This window comes from Balearica regulorum, chromosome 1, assembly GCF_011004875.1.
Source record: "Balearica regulorum gibbericeps isolate bBalReg1 chromosome 1, bBalReg1.pri, whole genome shotgun sequence".
NCBI classification, from domain to species: Eukaryota; Metazoa; Chordata; class Aves; order Gruiformes; family Gruidae; genus Balearica; species Balearica regulorum.
This window is the reverse complement of record NC_046184.1, coordinates 17,107,813-17,131,134: the sequence shown is the minus strand read 5'-3', so window position 1 is coordinate 17,131,134 and position 23,322 is coordinate 17,107,813. Positions and strand designations below refer to the sequence as shown.

The following is a 23,322-nucleotide window of genomic DNA, read 5'->3' as shown; positions in this document are numbered from 1 at the left end:
ATTTACACTTTATAGCAACAAAACCAACAATTGTTATTTAGGCAACTCTTTAAGATCATTTGCGCCATAAAATACATCATGCTTATGATGTTATTTTTGCACTTTTTCATGCTGACAAGACATACTTTTTGCCTGTATTGTCATCTTCAGAACAAAACAGACCATGATAAGGTCCTTATCTTTCCAGCTCTCAAACCAGCAAGTATATCTGTTTTGGTAATGCTGTCTTTATTCTTTCACAGGTGGAGAAGTATTTATTGTCAGCAATTATTCTTATCAAAGATATCATAGAATGTAGCATGAAGAGGTAATAACTCACATTCATACTGGAAAAGTAATGACTGTTAATGACAGGAATGAGGAGTTCTAAAAAAAAAAAAATAATCAAATTTATTGGGTAACTCTTCTCATATCTTTCTGAACATGATTCAGGAAAACTGAAATTGTCCAGATACCCAGAAGCCATTCTAGGTGGAAAGGCATACCTGCTCTCTAGTCAGTGTTGAAATGGATGGACTTGGGTCACAGATTATTGCTCAGCTGTTGGAACTGCAATCCTACAATCCTTCTTTCAGCATGCCCTATGAAAATCAAAGCCCTGCATCACTGAGCTTCTCAAGGGTATACAAATTGGGCTGAGTTCACTGAAACCAGCATTTCAAAACCTAGTTCTTCCAATGCAAGAACTAAAAAGCATAAATGATGCTATCAGGAGCCAAGTTCAAACCAAACAAAAGCATGTTGTTCAAAGAAAAAAATTAGTATGTCTGTAGAGCACATTGTCACATGATGCTGTTGATGCAAAAAATGTTCATGTGGTTAAGCCAGGAGACTGAACAAGGATTTGAAGGAGAGATCCACTGAAAATCTCCAACATAGACATAAAGCACATCCTGCTCAGGAAATTCAAATCTGAAAACAGTATTCAGGAAAGTACCATATTATTCTGTACTTAACATTCTATAGATAACCACCTATGGCCTTGTCAGATAGATACAAAATACTGGGCAAAACGGACCCCTGATCTGACCTATTATAGTCATCCTCACATCCTTATCTAAAGCTCTGCCAAATGTATGTGTGTGGTGGGTTGACCCTGGCTGAGGGCCAGGTGCCCACCAGAGCTGCTCTATCACTCCCCTCTTTCATTAGACAGGGGAGAAAAGGTACAATGAAAAAAAAACTTACGGGTCGCGATAAGGACAGGGAGAGGTCATTCTCTAATTATCATCACGAGCAAAACAGACCGAACTTAGAGAGGGAATTCATCTTATTTATTACTAAGCAAAACAGAGTAGAGGAATGAGAAATAAAGCCAAATCTTAAAAACACCTCCCCCCACCCCTCCCATCTTCCCGGGCTCAACTTCACTCCCGGCTTCAAACCTCCGCCCCCCCCAGTGGCACAGGGGGACGGGGAGTGGGGGTTACGGTCAGTTCCTCACGCGGTGTTTCTGCCGCTTCTTCATCCTCAGGGGGAGGACTCATTGTTCCCCCGCTCCAGCGTGGGGTCCCTCTCACGGGAGACAGTCCTTCACGGCCTTCTCCAACGTGAGTCTCCTCCACGGGGTGCAGATCTTCGGGAGCAAACTGCTCCAGCGTGGGTCCCCCACGGGGTCACAAGTCCTGTCAGCAAACCTGCTCTGGCGTGGGCTCCTCTCTCCACGGATCCACAGGTCCTGCCAGGAGCTTGCTCCAGCGTGGGCTTCCCACGGGGCCACAGCCTCCTTCAGGTGTCTCCACCTGCTCCAGCGTGGGGTCCTCCACGGGCTGCAGGTGGAATCGCTACACCCCCTCATCCTCCCTCCATGGGCTGCAGGGGGACAGCCTGCTTCACCATGGTCTTCACCACGGGCTGCAGGGGAATCTTGCTCCGGCGCCTGGAGCACCTCCTCCCCCTCCTTCTTCACTGACCTTGGTGTCTGCAGATGTTCTTACATCTTCTCACTCCTCTCTCTGGCTGCAAAAGCGCTCTCTAACTGTTTTTCTCTTTCTTAAATATGTTATCACAGAGGCGCTGATTGGCTTGGCCTTGGCCAGTGGCGGGTCCGTCTTGGAGCCGGCTGGCATTGGCTCTATCAGACACAGGGGAAGCTTCCAGCAGCTTCTCACAGAAGCCACCCCTGTAGCCCCCCCGCTACCAAAACCTTGCCACGCAAAACCAACACAATGTGCCATCTATGGGACCTCCAGACTTTTAAGAAGCCCTCTGGTAGCCCCCAGAGGCTGGAAGATCTAGGGACCAGTGATACCTGGAGAGGAGTAGCTTGGTCTCTCTACAGCACAACTGAGGCTTGACTGGCATTTGAATTGTAAGACAGTGTGCCTGGAACATACACCCTCCTACACACACACCTCTTCAGCATCCACATCAGACATGGAGTCTGTTGTCTTTTCCAGAAGGAATTTCTGCAGATGAAAAAGTCATTTCTCTGCCCTCCTGGACACTGAGGGACTACAGATTTGGCACACATCTAATAGGTGAATTTCGCTGAGGCAGTATACTCATGGACTGTGGGTCCAAAGATGGAAACTGCATCCTGCACTGCAAACAGAATCCTGCCTTAAGAAAAGCAATAGCAATGACACCCCAAGAACCCTGCAAAGACAACCTCCAGAAGTAAAAAGAAGACAGAATCTACATGTCCTGACTGAGTTAAGGGACAAACGCAAGGACTGGACAAAAAAGGAGAAAGGGAAAAGGCAAGGGAGGGGTGAGAGAAAAGTAAGTAACGTACGACTAACATCGGAATTCTCACAGGGAAAAAGGAAGTTTGCAAATTTCCCTCATATGCATTTATGAAGATAAACTGTCTTTTCTCATTCCTTGTGGCATACAAACATCTGAAGTGTTAGTGTCCACCAGGACCATCTCTTCAACGAATAAGATACTTAAAATTATCACTAACACTTGCCAAAATGCATAAGAAAGTCAACCCCCAGTAAATTATTCTTCTTGTGTTATTTTTTCCTCTTGTTTTCATACTCTTAGAATATTTGTAAAAGAATTATCATGTACAGTCATTAACAACTATTTACATTATACATCTGTGGTAGTACTAAGTATATTTCATGTACAAAAGAAGGCATACTGTCTAACCAGAAGTACTAGAGTTACAATGAAAGGATGTAGGACTTTGAGGAATTGATATACAGGGAATGTCTACACTCCATAGTGCAGTGATATACATGATGGCACTTAATAAATGATTCCAAATAATGGAAGTAGCTTAGTTATTGAAATAGAGGATGGTGTTCTGGAACATCACATGAAAGAATATGTAAATAATCCTGGTAATTTCTCTCCTGCTGTAATATTCTCTCAATGCTGCTACACAGTAAGGCTCACTCATGTTATATAGTGAAACCCAGTTTAACCCAGAGCACCTCCTCAAATGTATTTATTTTTCTTCGTATTTTATTACTGCAGTAAGAACAGATCATCAATATTTCCAGTCAACTGACACTTCACAAGGCCACTAAATATCCATGTTGAAGAAATTCAACATTACTTGAGTATACTTACTTTACTGTGGAGTTTTTTTCCACTCATCTTCTGGAGCTCTGCAAATGCTGAGCCCCCATATGGTTCTGTGACTTGAACAGAGAGCCTGAGGGGCTACACAGCTCCACATGGTAGCTTGTAATCACACTGAGTTATCAATCAATCCAGCCGGAAATGTCAACAGTACTTACTGCTTGTTCCATATTATGCTCTTTTAAAGAACAATATTTGTTTGAAAAGCCACATATTGCTAAAATGTAAACAAAAATGAAAAATTCTAGGAAAAACACTAGAACACTTACCATCAAATTCTGCTGGTCCTACTCCCACTATAATTATTGACATTGGAAGCTTTGAAGCCTTCAAAAGAAGAAAAAGAGGTTTAACACATTACATAACTTCTGCCAATAATATCTGAGATCTGAGGACAATCTGAATAAAAACTATGCAGAAGTTATGTTTTAAAGAACATTTTTTTCCGCCTAAAAAGGTGAGTGGTGTAAACTGTCTGATTAAGTGGTACAAATCATCTTGGATGAAGATAGAAAGGCAGATTATTATTTTATTCTTTTTTATTATTTCTTATTTTTTATTATTTTATTATTATTTCTTCAATGAATGAAATTTTATTCAAGTCAGTCTTCCATGCCACAAAGTAAACAAGATATCGAACTGGCTTACAGTAAGATTTTTAATTTTACTTAATCTTTTTCATTCAATGAAACAAGACAAAGACAATATCTGACTTTCCCTGAATAAACTCTCTGTAAAACCTTTAAAATTACAAAGACAGTATCATAAATATTGGATTCTCCTGCCCTGATATCTGCTAGCTTACAGAAATAATCTGAAACTGCCTCTGTTGAGGAGGGTAGCAACTAAAAAAATCCATCTACCAAATGTCAGGTTTGACAACTGTTCCTTATTGAGATATTCTGCTGAACTGTGAAATTTCTACCGTAATTTCAAACAGGAGTGTACACTGGCCAAAAATCATAGATGTACACTTCCTGCTAAATTAAACTCTGCTTCACTGAAGTCTGAAGTCAAGTGGGTTTAGAACATACTGTTATATTTTTCTTTTGGAATATAAAAAGTGTTTTTCTCCCTCATTTAAAAGATGTTCTCATTTTAGATACATCATCATCATTTCCCATTCTTCATCTGTCATATTACTACATATAAAACCAACTTTCTTTAAGCAGATTTACAGTTAATGACTGTAAACACGCTTATTTAAAACAATGAAAATATGCCATTCTATAAATCACTATTTAATGTACTACATCACTATACATTATACACTATATACCATACATTGACTGCAAATTCATCACAAAGTGTTACTACATAGTCAATCTTCCAGCTAAAATTTTGTAGCAGAGTAAATACTAATATGCTAGTGAAGGTATTAGTAAAAGCCATCTGGCCATGGTCCTGGGCAAACAGCTTTAGGTGGCCCTGCTCGAGCAGAGGGTTGGACAAAATGACATCTAGAGGTCCCTTCCAACCTCAACCAGTCTGTCATTCTGTGATTAAGGGCCATAAATACAGTGTAACTGTAACTAATTACAGTGCACTGCGTAAGTCAGTGAGTATAGAATATTTGCCAGACATGAAGGCATTTCTTAGAACAGAACACTGTTTTTCAGATGTTTTCTAGAATCTTATTGCTTGATTGTAAAGAAAACATCCTTTAAAATACTCACAGAGACACAGTATTATGTGATATAATGTATATGAAAGAGTAAGTGGCAAGGACAGCATACAGACAAAGAGTTAAACTTTTGCATACAAACTTAAGTGTTGGCATTTCCTGAATGACAGCATAACCTTTAAACAGTTCAGTAAAACAGAATGTGTCTGACATGTATGCTGTAATGAGAAAGATGCCTAAAAGCACAATTAATGTTAAAGAATGAAATATACTCTTCCTCAGTTTTACACATATCAAGTTGCATTGAACATTACTGCCTTTTTTATTATTTTGGATATTATTAAGACAGAAAAAACTGCTATTGAATAGCATTTAATTATTTTTGTCATAGTATACTGTGCTCACACTTCAAGAAGTATACAGAAAAATGAATGCATCTGCATAAAAAGAAAAGACAGCAAATATTCCCAAACTTCCACTCATTCCAAGCTAACAACACATCTACTGTATTTCCAGACAGTTGCAGAATAACAGCTATTATTCCTGGAAATGAACTATTACTGGAAAGAAGGTTTTTCTGTATGTCTTAGTGGCAAATTACTTAATCTTACAAAATATCAGCCAACTGGACTTGCTGGCCTCTTATGGACTTCAAATTGAGGGGCAAGTTAAATCAAGAGCTGCTCTTTTTTCTCCACAGAGCCTTTCTGTCACCTAGAAGAAGCTATGTTCCAAACTTCTAGGCTAGACTAGAGGATGAACTTCCAAGCTAAAAGCTGGTTTGTCTCCTTTAAAAGCAAGAGTCACTTTATCCTATTTTAATATTGGAAGCTGGACGAGGAGAGGAAGTAAACTGGTAGCTTCAAACACGGTTGTAGCTTTGGGTGTAAAAACTTACCAGGTGGGCTGCAAGAGTCCTTACTGACACACAGACTCTCTCTACATGCTGCTGGCTAGAACTTGAGGGCATCTTGCTCTCCAGTGAAAGACAGACCATTTCATTAATATTTTCATATGCACCCGACAAACTGGAATGGTATCGAATCTCTACAGGAGGTAGTGAAAGTGGGCCTTCAAAAATATGCCACCTAATTCTACACTACTCATTTTGACATGATCCTTAATTATTTTCATGGAGGTTTTTCACTCACCACTTCACTAGTAACTAGATCCACTGTGGTGTGTTCAAAACTATTAGTATAGATGTTTTTAAACCCTGCCTGGAAGCTGTTTCTGTGTACTTTCACCTGACATTTCCAGGGGCAAAAGAAAAATGGAACCTGTTCATAACACCAAATATTACTTATAAGCATAGCAGTTTTGAAGAGAAAAATATTGAAAATAATGCAGAAACTGAGAAAATTAAGAATTTTTTAAATTTCAAGGGACTATTTAAAAGCTAATCAGATGACTAGTATGCTTGCCATTTGGAATCAGAAAGTTTGGGGCAGTTTTTAAAAAGGCAGGGGGTGGGGATCAAAGCTGGCAATTGCTAGAGAGATAAATAACAGTTCACTGTGAAAAACTGCATGGTAGGATGTGGAGGAGGAAGGAGGTGGCAAGAATCAGATGAGGAAAATCCTATGAACATACAGTGTTAGAGAGAAGAGTATCATTTCCCAGAGAACACTAATTAAGCTGAGATTCAACTTTTGGTTTCTTTTTGTCTTTATGCATAATAAACTTTCACTGTTTGGAAAAAATGGTTAATTTATGGAACAAATTTTGTGCCTGAAATATTAACTGATACAGTTTCTTGCCTAAAATATTAATTCCTAGAAACATAATTCTTTTAAATTTTAACACTTTCAGCAAAACTTACATTCACTATGGATTCTTTTGTCTGAGCCATATCAGAAATAACTCCATCTGTAATAATGAGAAGAACAAAATACTGGGAGCCGTCTTTTACTGAAGCAGCATATCTAAGGGAAGAAAAAACAACATTATAATAGTAAAAAGCCCTTTATACAAAGAAACTGATACAAAAAGAAGCTGTATTTTAAAAATTTGACTACTAAGGACTAATAAAAATAAAGAAACATGATGCAGTGCATTTCAAAAGTAAAGACATTCATAATTAAGATGGACATTCTACTATTAAGTGAGAACATTAGAAAAACGTAATTAATACAATAGTGATAGTGATAATCTGTATGTGTTGAATAAGTGAAGAAAATTCACTACTCAGAGGAGCGTGGACAGAATGCCCTTTATAGAATCATGCATCATTAGAAAGTCTAAGTTATTTAATAGTTATTACCTCTGGGCAACATAGTTGGTATGAAGGAAATATATTACTACTGAATGGTTGGTTTTAGAGCACACAAATAAAATTTATCAGGAACCAGCACATTGCATAAATATTTCATTAATTTTTTGGGGGGCTTACAAAACCAGGTTACCTACTGTTGCCCATACTAGCAGATTTATAGTTCCCACTTATATGTACATTTGTAAAATGGCTGAACATGCACCCCGCAACCCTGGCTTAGATATTAATCTCTTTGCACCACCCACAGATGTGCTTTCAAGACTCAAGCTTCTCCCTGTGCTGTACACGAACACAAGACAAAAGATATCCAGTGCTGTTCCAGTCCCGCCTCAGCCAAAGGGCCCAAGAAGGAACTGCTCTTTGAAAATGAGCAGCTTTTGAAGATTTGGAAAGTCCTGAAAGATAGAAAGTCCATAGCAGCCTCACTGAACTCTATGGCCTGCATACCAGAAACTAAGACTTCAACTCCCAAACGTCAAAGTGTCTTATACAGTTAATGAAGAACTTTTTTTTTTTTTGCATTGGTCTGCTCCACTTGCTGCTTCACTTGACAGCAGCCAATATAGTTACTACTTTCATGAAGGCTTTTGGTGTTGTGAAGGAGTCAAATATAGTAGAACCTTGTAATAGAAGTGGCAATGAGTAGTATGGAGAGCAGGACAAAAAAAAAAATAAAAAAAAAATTAGTCTCCATATGAATACTGTGGAATATATGCCCAAGTACAGAATATGACTGTCAAAGAACTCACTATCTGATTGGTCATTGAACATGGAAGGCCTGCATCACTGAACAGGGTATGTTCTAATGCTGCTCACGGTGACTGCATGTGCTTAGAAAATTCCAACTCTGATGTTACACAGTGCATTGCAAGTGAGTACTGCCAATAAGTAAGATGCTGTAAACAACATTTACAAGAGTTTGGAGGAATGTGTGTGACATGGAATCTACAACTCACATCAAGCCATCACATTGCTGCCTCTCCCTCCCCAAGATATAGATGGGTAGAAAAGCCACACAGACAATGAACCTGCTGCACATCATCTATTTGCATGCTGGCAGTAGCGACTGAGAGTTAAATATCTAGATTAACAAGACCTACTGTGGAATACATTTTCCCTACCATGTGGTGACTTCTTTTATCTCATTTTTCCACAACGCTTATAATCTTTGCTTTGATGACTGCAGTGACAAGGGATGATGAGAGAGTAAAATAAAAATCTATTATCCTTTCTAAGCGCTTAATACTGTCTACATACCTATACTAAAGAAATGAAATAGAAATTTGGTTATTTCAAATTTTCCACAGCATAAAACATTCTGAAGTCTTCCGCAAGAAAGATCTTATATGAGGAGGGGAGATGACAGAAGACACTAGGTAGAATCTGGTGTAGTTTAGATATCCTACCCCTACCTAGAGAGTTAATAAACTCATTATCTGCTTAAAGAGCTTTTGAAGAGTTCCAAGATCACAACAGGATAGTAATATCTGACAGAGTTTCCAGAGATTTCATCTGAGGCATATTTTTAAGTAGGAGGGATGTGGGAAGAAGAAATTTCTTTGAGACTGAAGGTAGGTTCAAAGAGTAACTGCAGGTTAGATCATAATTTCTACTACCATGTCTATCAGAGTTAATAGAATAGCCAAGAAACTGAACCTTGAAGGAAAATGTTACTGAGAACTGGACTGGTACATGGATTGTATTAAGGACCACCACACAGTAGAACTCTTCATGAAGATATTTAGCTTTTCCACTGTAATGTAGTGTGATTTGCAACAATTTGATATTTAGACAAAAGTTCAGTGGAAGAACTACAAATGCTGGTGGGAGGCTTCTGTAATTCTGCAAAAGCTGACAAATATTCCTGAGAAACAACTGGTGAGAAAAGCAACTCAATTTATACCAATGCTTTGATGATACTACATGATGAATTTCAATTTTTGCAATGAACAGGAGGCTTGAGGTTAATTGCCAAACTCTGAACCAGCCAGATCAGCTGCTATGGTAGTTCTAAAGAAGAAGGCAGAGCCAGAAAAGTCAATGGGTGAGAATTCCAGTCAACATAGCTAATGCAGACACTGCATGCCACATACATGGAATTCAGCTGTCATAAGGATTGGCATATCTCCTCACAGTCTGAAAACTGAAGAGACCCTGTGAAAGGGAAGATTAAAAGGAGACAGCTAGTTGCTAAAGACAAGAAATGCAATGTACAGGAACATAATTTGAATGGTATGATTTGAAGATAGAACAACTAATCCTAATGATAAATAACTGAAATCAGCTATCTAGTCATGCTGGGATGCACAGAAAATTCTTTGCACCATAGAATTTGCAAATTCTTTTTCATTGGGCTGTAGAACTAACAGCAGCAAGAACAGATAGTAAATAAGTATTTCTTGCTACAACAATTAACTGTATTGCAAGCTCGCAAATAAAACATTAACAGTACAATGATTTACACATCCCTACTGCTTCATTTTAGAAACATTAGTCCTTCCTCTATATCTATAAATAAAATAAAATCTGTTCAGGTAGTTACTCAGCTAAATTATCTGAGCCATATCACTTTTCTTACACCAACACATGGAGGGATACTGTAAGTCAAGATCTTTTCTACCAAAATAAGGCAACATTATCCTTCTTAATAAACTTCTACAAACACAAGTGTTTTACTTTGAGAAGTTAGACAAGGTGTTGCATAACACAGCACTGTGGCTCCCCAGTGGTGGTTGCTGTACTATTGCCTTAACAGTACCACTACCAGCTGGGAATTGTAGCCATAGATCACCCTGGAAAATTTTGTTGATGTTTTGGACATTTTAAGATTAGAGGAACTACATATGCATAAAAAAATGTATTTTTTAAATTTTTGATAGATTTAAGTCTGTTCTGTGAAGCAAAAATTCTGTTCTCCAAAGGACAAAAAAGGAACATGACAGTGATCTCACAAAAATTTTCTTTATGATCTCTCCTAAGATTTTAAAACAGGGTGGATCAACTGGATCACTTGTATTTATTTTTAATCAGTGATGAAATTCTGCATATTACTAGCACATGGTCTTCAAACCTACTCAAAGGTACAAGTTAATCACGTTGCACTGAATAAACAAAACTGTAAATACCTTTTACTATGTTTAGCATCATGTATCTGTTAGCCTTTTATATGTGATAGTTGTACTGACAAGTTTCTGTGAAGTACCCGTTGCGACACTTACCTGGCTACATGATTAATTACAGGGGCAAAGTTCGTTGGTCCATAAAGCTGTACAGATTTTAGACTCCTGTAATATGCCTCCATTACACCATCAATTCCATGGCAGTATGGATTTTGAGGGTTTCCATTCTAATGAAAATAAGAGATGATTAATTACAAGAAGTAATTATGAAGCAAAAATTATGTAGGCTAGTGAACACTACCCAGTGTACGTTTTTAAATGGCAAAGACCTAACCATTCTAGAATCTATTCAGAGAGTTTAGTACAAATGCCGAAGCTAAGTGCCATGGCTGGTTATGTTAACTGCCTAGGGAAGGAGGTTCTAGCAGCCTCATGTTATATGCAGTCTGAATCACTCACTGGAACTGGTTCCTAGACATAAATACCATCTAAAGTGGAATTAAACAGTCTTTCTTACCTGCAGCAGTAACAGGCATTTCCCTGTGTGGATTTAAGGTATGAATTACAGGGCAGATGTACAACTGGAATCATATTTAGGACCACGGTTCTGACTCAATTATTTCTTATTTTAAAAATGTGAAAAAAACAGAAGTGGTAGCCAGAGCCTGATATTCATACACTATGTGAGTATAAGGTAAACTATAAACTCTTCATTATTTTGGTACACTGTTCTGCATTAGAAAACTGATTGTCAGCCTGGTATAAACAGATGAAGAAAGGGAACCCACTGAAATGGCTGGGCCTGTAAATTCTTTGGGCAGGCATTTTACTACCTATCTCCATAATGACTCTATAATGAGGATACCTATTTACAGACGATAATACAAACATATAAGCTAAATCCCAGATTAATGACCTATGTCAAGCCAGACAAATGATTCACGTAAGGCTTCAAAACCTCCTAAATCACCTTATTTTCCTTCATGTCCCAACATCTCATTGGCTTAATGTGCCAGTATCTCATCCCAAGGCAGAGTATACCTCCCTGACAATCCAGAAAAGCAAAGGAGATTTTTCATGGAATTGATCTAGAATGTTAAAAGAGAGTGCTGAAAACACTGCGTAGCATTAAATGGAAGACATCTATCTATGTTTATATATGGAGGAAGGAAAAAAAGACTATTTTTTCCTCTATAAAAGCACCACAATGCCTCGTGTATTAACTGAATTAATTTTAGAAACAACTTTTAAAACTGAAAGTAGCCAGGAATAAGTCTGCTGTTTTAACAGCCTTAAGATTATATGTATCAATATATTCGAACTTTCTACACTAAAGTCCAAAGAAAGTCTGTGATTCAAATTAACATCTGCAATTGCACCTGTGTTAAATTATTATCCATGTGGAAAACCCTTCCTTGAGATAAGACACGTGGCATTGTTTTCTAGCACAGGGAGACTGAAGAAATACACATCTACAATTACCAGTCTTCTGCCATGTCTTTGCTGCTATCTAATTAAAACTCACCTGATATAATTACACTTGCCATAATTCTGACAACTTTATCCTACTCACAGAAGAACAAAAACCTCAAAATAAGGAAGTAGCTAAACATCCACGCTAATCACAAGCATCAGTTATAACACATCAACCTTTCTGGCAAGCCCCGTTAGATTTTAGGTTTGTAATTTAATTGGCACATGGACCAGTCTCAGATTTGTTTTTGTCACCTCAGCTTATAGTCCACCTAGTTATCTCTATGTCTCTAAACTAGCAGCCTGTAAACGGTAGAGAGATCCCAGAAAATGAGAGTGAACAATAATAATGAAAGATTATCTTGGATCATGATTCAGCTTGCTTCTTAAGATAGATTAGCTTCAATCTGAAGTCTTTTAAGCATCTGTTTCTCATGCTGCTACAGCTGAGGTTAAAGATGATTACTTTTCTTTATTACTATTTTTGCCCTACAGGGACTTCTTCAGTCTGGATTTCTGTCAGCAACTTCACTATGATGAAGTATTTTGAAATAGTCTTTTCCACAGAAGAATTAGCACATTCTCTTTTCTTTACTTGTCCAGTAATTGCCTAAGACTGCAATCTTAACTCCCAAAATTTTGTTGTAGTATAGAAATGCAAACAATATAGAAATATTTCTTTACTTACCAGTGCAAATTCATGTGATACTCTTCCATCTGGAGGCAGTCTAGCTCCAAAACCTAGAGCTGGAAACATTTTATCACTATCATAGTCCTGAATGATTTCACCTACTGCTTTCAGTGCCATGCCATAAGCATTCAGCTGATAGGGATTCATGTAGTGCAATGAAGTAGGCTGTGAGGGGTTACCTGTTGAAGCAAGGATCAGATTTACTTTCAAACTGAATCACTTCAAAATGTTCTCTCTTAAAAATGACAGAAATCTAAGAAAGCAGAAATTAAAAGAAAATTAACTTAATTCCTATATACATACCTGTGGTTATATCAGGTAAAAACTCAATGTTCTGAATACATTTTAGTAGGTGAAGAGTAGTAGTTGTAAATCTTTTCAGCATTGAATGGGCAGCAAGAAACTCTGAATGGACTTGTAAATTTGTGTCATTTTATAATATGATATAGACTTTTAAGATGACATTTACAAAAGTATGATCACATTCTGAAAGCAGCTTTGGAGGAGGATCAAAACTTATCTTTGCTTCACCCCACTTCAGCCTCACTCCACCTGAAACTCCTTTCCTTTGCCCCTCTCAATGGAGTCCTCTATGTTAGCCAGTTTTCTCCCAGCAATAATAAAGATACAAAAAAAAAATAAAAATCAGAAAGTACACAAATATTTGCAAACTGCTCCTACTTATTCAATTTTATATGCAGCTTTTTCAATTTTTATCTGTTCTGTTTGCCCCGCTTTACTGGACAGGAATTGGCCTCTAGTCTGTTGCTCAGCAAAATGGAATCCTGATTCCATGTGCTGCCAGGCATACAGATAATCAATAATACAATGAAGTTAAGTAGAATACTAATATAGATACATAGAGACACACACATACACTTAAAACTGAACACAGCACATACATACACAAGAAGTTTATTTTTATTCTTACCATTTGAGGCTGTGAAATCAATAGCTACTGTGAAATTGATTTGAGTTCTGTGGAAAAAGCAAATAGAAATCTTATTAATAGTTTTACTGTTGTGTGGAAAAATAAACAAGAGATGATAACGTTGTTTGTGGACAAACTGTATGACAATGACTTTCTAATACAGGAAATAAACACTGAAAATACTATTTTATAAGGTTTCAGCCAAGAGCTATACAACACTATTATTAACACACTGAAAACAGTTACTGTACTCCATCGTTCCTTTTTTCATTGTTTATGAAAAATCCTGAATTGTTAATAAGGTTATTAAGATCTATAAACTTTATTAATTCATTTTCAACAGTAATACTGATTTTTCCTTGCACATATTTTAGCCCTAGTCATGGAAGACTTTGAGAAGGGAAATAGGTTTTTACTAATCTGCTCCATTCCTTCACACTAAAACTGCGTCTTCATTCAGAACATGTTTGAAATCATGGTATGCATAAAATCTTTGGACAGGATATCATAGTTTTTGGCAGTGGATTTCCTTCACGTGAACACAGGCAATACTTTGAGTGAGTGTACTGAGGTAATTCTTGGAAGACAAAAGCACAGTCTGGAAGCAGGAATATAAAGATCTGTATTTGGAGCAGTAGCTAAATAAAGCCATTATCGTGCATGGATCAATTGTTAGCGTAGAGTTATTGTCAGAAGAATTAATCGTTAACAGACTTTTACAGAGTGACAATCCAATTAAACTCAGTTCTGTTCCACAACTTCCTTCAGGACAAAATACTGTCGTTCTGGAGATAATCTCTTAGCTAGTAAAACTCAATCAGGAAAAAGAGTTTGTATAAATTTGAAAATTGACTTTTTTTCTCAAATTGAGTCTTTTATATCTTCCTTCAAAATTCTGCCTCTCAGTGCAAGCAACTATGAACTTAACGACCAAATTAGCAAAGATTAAAGCTCTTCGAAAGCTACTGAACTTATTTAACTCATGCACATTTAGATTAAACAACAATTTGACACCTGCTCTTGCAGTAGTGGTTCTACTGCTCAAATAACCTGACGTGCCCAGAGAAAATACTACTTATTTCATAAAAAGCTAGGTATGAAAAAGAATTCACATGGAATCATTCTATCATACTGCTCAAGGCTAACACAAATGAAGCCAGGTTACAGGTGGACTCTGTCTCTAAAAAGTGGTAAAAGCCTACCAATACCCACAGTATCAAGAGTACTCCTTGGAACATGGTCAGCCTGCAATATGTCTAAAAATGCTGCGGCCTCAATATGGACTTTGACAAAAAAAAAAGAACAAACCAGTGAAAGCTGCTGCAATCTCTGAAAAGTTAAGAGACTTAAGCTTTATGAGACAAGTTTTCTGCCAGTACTTCTGCATTCTGCTTTATGCAGTTTCACCAAAAAATTTTTAAGGGCATTACAAGTCAGATTTTGTTTGATCTGTACCCAAATGTCAGTTCCTGTGGCTTCTTAATCACAATGTCCTTCTCCACTGTCAGCTAGTTGTAAGAATAAAGATCCTAAGAAGTGCATGTCAACTAGTTTTCTATCGTTGTCACTATAGTGTGCAGAAAAGCTGTCTTCCTCAGATAAGAACAGGTGTCCTGGTTTCAGCTGAGACAGTTAATTCTGTTTCTAGTAGCCAGTATAGTGCTGTATTTTGGATTTAGTATGAGAATAATGTTGATAACACACTGATGTTTTCAGTTGTTGCTAGATAGTTGTAGTGTCTACACTAAGTCAAGGACTTTTCAGCTTCTCACACCCTGCCAGGTGCACAAGAAGCTGGGAGAGCACAGCCAGGACAGCTGACCCAGCCTGGCCAAAGGGATATTCCACACCATGTAAATTCATGCTCCACATGTAACTGGGGAGGCTAGCCAGGAGGTGGGATTGCTGCTTGGAAACAGACTGGGCATCGGGGTGTTTTTTCTGCATGTGGTGAGCAATTGCATTTGTGCATCACTTCTATTATTAGTGGTATATTATTAGTGGTAATATTATTCTCTTCCTTTCATATTAAACTGCCTTTATCTCAACCCATGAGTTTTTTTTCCGTTCTCCTCCCCATCCCCTTGGGGGGCAGAGGGATGAGCAAGTGGCTGCATGGTGCTCAGTTACCAGCTGGGGTTAAACCACAACAAGAAGTTAGGAAAAACAACAACAACAAAGTCTAATACAATACCATTTCTAGATTTATGCTCAGAGTCCTTATTGGCACTACTAAGCAAAACTGCTTTAGGGCTATAATCTCTTTGTACTGAAATTTTAAGGCCTTTGGTGTGGTGCAAATTTGAAGAGTAAAACAAGACTCCTCCAAGCATTACATGTTACGTACATCAAGTAGAGAAATCCTTCAGCGTGCTGAAGAATGTGTCACTGAGAAAAAAAACATCAAATGGCTTTTCCTCTGCATAAGAACAGCAAAACTTATTTGTAAACTCATTTTCTGGATCAGCTATTCTGATCCAATTGATAAGAAGAAATAGAATTTCACAGATTCTGAATTCAAGACAGAAACAAGAGAAAGCACAGTAAAAGAAAACTAAAAAGGAAAATGAAAAAAAAAGGGCTAACAAAAGTAAAAGAAAAAATATTATAACTACATCTTATGGCAAAAAGAACAAAGCTAATTTTCATGTGACTACAGGTAATGACTGACAGCATCACCTTCTGGAGTATTCCCCAAAGCGGTGTATCTATGACTGCTCCAGACAACAGAAACCCATCTGGTAAACTAGAAAAACTCCCTCTCCCATTTACAATCCACTGTAATCTGGACTATGAGTTTTATCTAAGAAGAAGAGTATGCCTATTACAGTATCTGCCAATTTGACTATAAAAAATCATGACATAAAATAAGATCAAAACAGATGTCTACATCTCTAGAATTTGTTTCCACCTGTATGTACGTTTAAATTACACTGCTATAGAAAAACATGCAAGAACTTAAATGAATTACTTGATTTCAACAATTTATAGATGACTGTACATAGATTAGAATTCAGTTTCTTAAATATAGGCTCCTAATGTTATTTTAGAGCCCCCAGGGTACTTACTACACCATGGAAATTTTTGGGAGCCTAAACTGGCATTAAATGCCTACATGTTTCAGGAAACTGGATCCCACTGTTAATACAGCTGTCACTTTGTATTATGGACTCATGACCACAGAGAACTTCATTCATGGCTTACACAGAACCAGGAAAGCTCTAACAAACTCTGTTAGAGCAAACCTGCACTGTGATCGCCTGATGTTTTCAATGACCATTTTGTTTCATATATCATACAACATATGTATGGAGAAAAGGAGGCTGAGGGGAGACCTTATCGCTCTCTACAACTACCTGAAAGGAGGCCGTAGCCAGGTGGCTGTTGGTCTCTTCTCCCAAGGAACAAGTGATAGGACAAGAGGAAACGGCCTCAAGTTGTGCCAGGGGAGGTTTAGATGGAATATTAGGAAAAATTTCTTCACTGACAGGCTTGTCAAGCACAGGAACAGGCTGCCCAGGGAAGTGGTGGAGTCACCATCCCTGGAGGTATTTAAAAGGCCTGTAGATGTGGTGCTTAGGGACATGGTTTAGTGGTGGACTTGGCAGTGCTAGGTTAATGGTTGGACTTGATGATCTTAAAGGTCTTTTCCAAACTAAACAATTCTATGATTCTATATCAGAAACATCCCTCTAAATATGATCTCATGGAAAAGAGACATAGAAGTCTAAGTTACACAAGGCATGATGAAAGGAATAATAAATTGCAAAAAGGTACAAAATAAAGGTCAACCCTTATAGTCAATATTATCAAAATATAATTAAAGCTTTTTTGAACAGAAAACTGGGTCTTTCAAACAAACAATTCAACATCAAATTAGTACCACTGGAGAAAATATTTTCAAAAGCGGCTGTAACATTGTGAATATGTGAATTTTCTGCAAAAGATTATTAAGAAAAGGTATTCATTTCTCTACTGTTTCACCAGGATTAAAAAAAATTAACCAGCCATAACTAAAAAATTAATCCAGGAAGACTAATTTAAAAGCTGTGCGTCATGAAAACATCAGATACAACTACTTTGGAAGCCAAATGGGGTGACTGAGAAATTAATCAAGATGACATTTTAAGAAGTGTTTTCATGGTAACACATGTTATTCTAGAACCAAATGAAATGTAATTAATATATCTGAAAGTCCACTGTCCTGATTTTATTTCCACTACATGTTTTATTTCTTTTTAACAGACTAATTCTTAGGTTGTATGAAGTACATGTTATTAGGTTACTGTTATTATTAACATATTAACCATCAACAATAATGTACTTTTTTATAAGATTATTGATTACTGTATTTTGTGTAAGGAACATTAGCTGAAAAATCATTAATTCAGAGTAAGGACACTAAAAAATTTTAAAAAGCATCTAAAATTGAACTCCTTGAGAGAAATTTAGGTGCCTGATTAAATGATACAAATTTTAAAACACATCAAGACAACAAAACTTATTGTTTCTGATAAGAAAACTCTTTGGCTAAGGCTGTGTCCCTGCTTTTCCAGCTGTATAATTCTCCAAGGAGCTACATTAAAAGCTCATGACACCCACTGCATCAGTGATGCTGTGAGGTCATGAGGCTTTGCACAAAAGCTGCTAAAACATTGACACACCTGGCTAGGCAGGGTGAGCTGCTGCATGTCCTGTCCTGAGGGAGAACTTGGGTAGAATATCCGAGCAGAGCAATGTGCCTTATGAATTCAGAGCTGGATAGATCACGACTACTCTGCCAGAATTTAGTTGGTATAGAAAGACATGATCTATTTGATACTTGGACAGGTGATTTTACCCTATACTGTCAGGAGAAATGAAGAAAGTATGCTAAAAGCAACAGTAATCTTCACCTCACAACCACAGAGCAGCCATTTTGTTTGTTTCTTTGGGAGAGCAAGGTGAAGCCTATCATCTTTTCAGAAGAGCTATGTGAGCCCTGGTATACATAAGGGAACAAACTAAGTGGATGTAGCTTTTGTCTAGGCTTGATAACATTTGTAATGATTAGGGGTTTTTAAACAGTACATTGGAAGGAAACATGAATTTCCTCCTGTGGCTTTGTAGTGACAACCAGCTGGTCTGTTAGCAGGGTGGAGCTGTTCAAGGTTTGAGGACCACTTACGGCGCTCTACAACGCTCTACCACTTACTTACCACTCTACAATGGAGCTCATGGAGTCACTAACACTACCAAGAGGCTGTATCCTCTCTATAGCATTTAAATCCCCACTAACAGTTATTTTATAATTTCCGCTTTACAGATGCTTGATTGGCCAAATCCCATATCAATATAGATAAGATTTTTCTGAAAAGATTTTTTTGTCTCTACAAGATCTTCCTCTTATGTATTCTCATTACTCATTATTTTCCAAGGATACAAGAATGGTATGGATTGGATGAAAATAGCTGTCATGAAAGGAGTTCTAAATTTCCATTTTGACCATCAAAGATTCAGTACAGTTAAAAATGTATGTCCAAAGCCCTTAGCATCCAAACAACACGTGGGTGTTCATTTCCAAAATCCTGGGTGAAGGTAAAGCTTTTAACATGACGGGAGGAAAACATTTCATCTTATCTTCCACTAATCTGGGACAGAAGAGATGACTTAGTTGAGTTGCAAAAGGATTCAGTTCCTGAATTTTATTGATTTAAAAAGGCCTACAGTAACTTGTTAGCACACTCCCTGTTCTAACAAGTCAAACAGACTAGAAACCTCTGCATGGAAATATCCTTTCTATCCACTAAGTATTGCAGCTTTTTGGCTCCTGGCCTCTCTTCCAGACAAAAACAGAGCAGACTATAAACTGTCTGATAGTCATTCCTATAAACCAGGATAATTTCAATTGCATTCCTCTTCAAGACCATATCCCTTACATTCCTGAGCTTATTCATATATTTGGAGGTGTTTTGATGAGAATATGTTACTAACTGGTAAGTGGCAGGAGAAACCTGATTTTGAAATATAGATTACTTTTTAGCACAATGTACCTATTTTAAACGTGGGAAGGTCAATGTGGCAAAATATGTGATTAAGTATCAAGATGTAAGGAAAACTACTTTTTTGCAGCTACTAAGATGGCACCAATTAATGGTGGATACAAAAGACATCCACCTCTTTCCTGCCATATTGCTATAAAATCCAGTGTTATGTAGTAAAACAAAATTAGAATTTATGGACAAGCTTCTATTTCATTCTTCAAAGTTCTTTAAAAAAACAAGTCATATTGATGATACTTACAATGGCATATCCCAATTAAACAGATGCAGACTCAAAACATAAATGAAATCAATATTGTAATCCCAATTTGTCACAGTTAAAGCTGTCAAGATTTCCATTAAATCCATATTAGTTCTAGACACCTCAAATCAATTACAATGGAAGTTCTGAACATGAAGTATTTCATAAGCATCCATTTATGGAAGAGCCAATATTGCAGAATCAGTGTTTTCTTCCCCTTGCCTAACTAAATGGAAGAAAAACAGGGAACTAAAAAAACAATTTTGGAGGACATACTTGATGGGAAAACAACTGATTAACGACAAAATCTTCTCTCTTCTTTCAAAATTTGTCAACTGCACTGCAACTGATATGTAGTAGTATTAAATGAGACGAACAAAGGAAGAGAGAAGCCAAGAAAATTACTTTGAGTCTCAGCCTCCTGGTCACGTTTACAAAACTGTATAGGTTGCAGAAAGAAAGGTAACACTTTATACAAGTACATCTACAGCTTTCACTGGCATGTACATAGAAATAACTGTATGAATCGCTAAATAAGATTCTATGTAATATAATTAAACAATAAGTATTACTGCTCGTACTTCTAAGCACAGAGCATTCTATGGAATTATACTCATCTAAAAGAGAAGAAAAAAGCTTAAGCGGTAATTATTAATATCACAAGTATTCTTTGACTTGCAGTTACAGAGATATATGCAAAATATCAATAAGAACAACAAAGTACTATTTGATTCAAAATTTCTATTATTTGTCTATAGAATGGAGATAATTAGGCTTACTAACTTGTAACATCTCAGCGAGAAATGTGATAAACCACCCTTAAAAGATTACATATGCACCCACTATATTCTTTTCTTTCCAAATTTAGATATAAAACTTAATTCCTCAGTTCCTTATACACACTCTTCTTGTAGAGATGAATTTTGAATGAATGGGGAATAGATGGTTGTGGCACATATGTACAACACACTTCAAAGAACCATCAGCTACACCAGAGGTAAAACTGTTTCTTCATGCACTTGTGTATATGTATACTTCACTCAATACAAACTTTTGGTAAACATGGATGGATGGCCTTTTTCTACTTCTGTTAAAGTCCACAACAGGAATGTTCCGGAGACAGGCAACAGCAGTCCTAATAAAAGGAACCTGTTTCTCTCAAACTCTAGGATTCTCTATAAAAACAGAACACTTGCACAAATCAGAAGGGCTCCACAACAGATTGACCATGACTGTTGTCAGATGCCGGACTTGTCCAGGCTTGTTGGTGCCGAATACAGGGCCATTATGACCCAGCAGAAGGGGCCCTGGGGGAGTCCAGCTTGGGCGAGAGCAGGGATTGAGCAACTTGCTTATCTTGCGCTGATAAGCACTGGACCTGAACAGGGGCAGGAGATGAGCAATTTGTTCATCTTAACAAGATGCAGTGCCTGATGGGTCTGCTCCTTAATCAACTAAGTGACGCCTGGGGTGAGGGGGAGCCTTCACAGCTTGACATTACTTTGGTAAAACTAAACAGACCACCGCTCCTCTGTACTGAATGCCTTTGTTCTCCACCACTTCCCCCCCTGCAGCCCCGATCAACTGCACAACAAGCCTTGTTAAGGGCCAATCGACACACAATTAGTTCCACCTCACCAAAAGTATAAATCTGGCATTTAGAATCCTCTTTTTTGAGGACGAGAACTCCAACTATCCGGATGGGTCGACAGGCCTGGACGTCTCTCCTCCCCAAGCAGGGACGCCTCTTTAGTAAGACTTGCACCTCCGATTATGTCGGATGTTACCCTGGGAAAACTATCATTAACAAAAGCGCTGAACTATTAACTTGAGCTCAAAATTGTTGCAGTTAGTGCATTTATCAACGGCAATTCCGAACTTTTATATCTGTCGCTTCAATAAATTACCTATTTTTCTTTTCAACTTTGGGAAACTGTTTCAGTGAAAGTCCTTAGTGGGGCTCTGACAGGCAAACGTTGACTCTGATAAATGGCTACACACATAACCCTTTAGACATAAACCGTTGACCAAGTCTGGGACTAAGACTGGACCTAGCCGCACCTAGGCTCCTCTCTGAGAAGGAGTTTAGAAAGCAAGGGGGTCCTTTCTGAACCTCGTGACTCAACAGGAGGGCCTCCCTCAGCCACATACCAGACTTATACCCTTTCACGTGACAGCTGTTCATACAGAAATCTCTAAATTGGAGAGACATGGATTTGATGGATGGACCACTCAGTGGATAAGGAATTAGCTGGATGGTTGCCCTCAAAGAGTTGTGGTCAAGTGGAGAACAGTGACAAGTGGCGTTCCTCAGGGGTTGGTACTGGGACCAGCACTGTTTAACATCTTTGTCAGCGACATGGACAGTGGGATCGAGTGCACCCTCAGCAAGTTTGCCGACGACACCAAGCTGTGTGGTGTGGTCAACACGCTGGAGGGAAGGGATGCCATCCAGAGGGACCTGGACAGGCTGGAGAGGTGGGCCCGTGCGAACCACATGAAGTTCAGCAAGGCCAAGGGCAAGGTCCTGCACGTGGGTTGGCGCAATCCCAAGCACAACTATAGGCTGGGCGAGGAATGGACTGAGAGCAGCCCTGAGGAGAAGGACTTGGGGGTGTTGGTGGATGAGAAGCTCAACATGAGCTGGCAGCGTGCGCTTCCAGCTCAGAAAGCCAACCATGTCCTGGGCTGCATCACCTGTGTGACCAGCAGATTGAGGGAGGGGATCCTGCCCCTCTACTCCGCTCTGGTGAGACCCCACCTGGAGTACCGGGGTCTTGTACTGGGGGCCCCAGTACAAGAAAGACATGGAGCTGTTGGAGCGAGTCTGGAGGAGGGCCATGAAGCTGATCAGAGGGCTGGAGCGCCTCTCCAATGAGGACAGGCTGAGAGAGTTGGGGTTGTTCAGCCTGGAGAAGAGAAGGCTCCAGGGAGATCTAATTGCAGCTTACCAGTACCTGAAGGGGCCTACAGGAAAGATAGTGAGGGACTGTTTATGAGGGAATGTAGTGACAGGACAAGGGGTAATGGGTTTAAGCTGAAGGAAGGTAGGTTTAGATTAGATGTTAGAAAGAAATTCTTTACCGTTAGAGTGCTGACGCACTGGAACAGGTTGCCCAGAGAAGCTGTGCAGGCCCCCTCCCTGGAAGTGTTGAAGGCCAGGTTGGATGGGGCTTTGGTCAACCTGGTCTAGTGGAGGGTGTCCCTGCCCACAGCAGGGGGGTTGGAACTAGATGATCTTTGAAGTCCCTTCCAATCCAAACCATTCTATGATTCTATGAAATCACATCCAGAACCTTGATGCTCCAAGTGCTCTTCTGTAGCTACCTGCTACTGGCAGTGATTCAAAGCAGGCACAGCAAACCGTACTGATCATTAGAAATGGACTCA

General features: G+C 38.5%; 1 protein-coding gene across 4 annotated transcripts in view; it reads right to left on the bottom strand.

The window, feature by feature from the left end:
• Window positions 1-23,322, bottom strand: part of CPNE8 (copine 8) — a 111,959-nt gene that overhangs the window by 6,608 nt on the left and 82,029 nt on the right. For 3 of the 4 annotated variants that reach the window (XM_075742176.1, XM_075742155.1, XM_075742186.1), the window contains 5 exons: window positions 13,651-13,697; window positions 12,717-12,898; window positions 10,655-10,782; window positions 6,984-7,086; window positions 3,807-3,864 (listed from right to left, as the gene is read on the bottom strand). In XM_075742176.1, the coding sequence (XP_075598291.1) occupies window positions 3,807-3,864; window positions 6,984-7,086; window positions 10,655-10,782; window positions 12,717-12,898; window positions 13,651-13,697 (518 nt within the window). The remainder of the gene's footprint in view (window positions 1-3,806; window positions 3,865-6,983; window positions 7,087-10,654; window positions 10,783-12,716; window positions 12,899-13,650; window positions 13,698-23,322) is intronic. The other variant, XM_075742167.1, reaches the window with a different exon arrangement.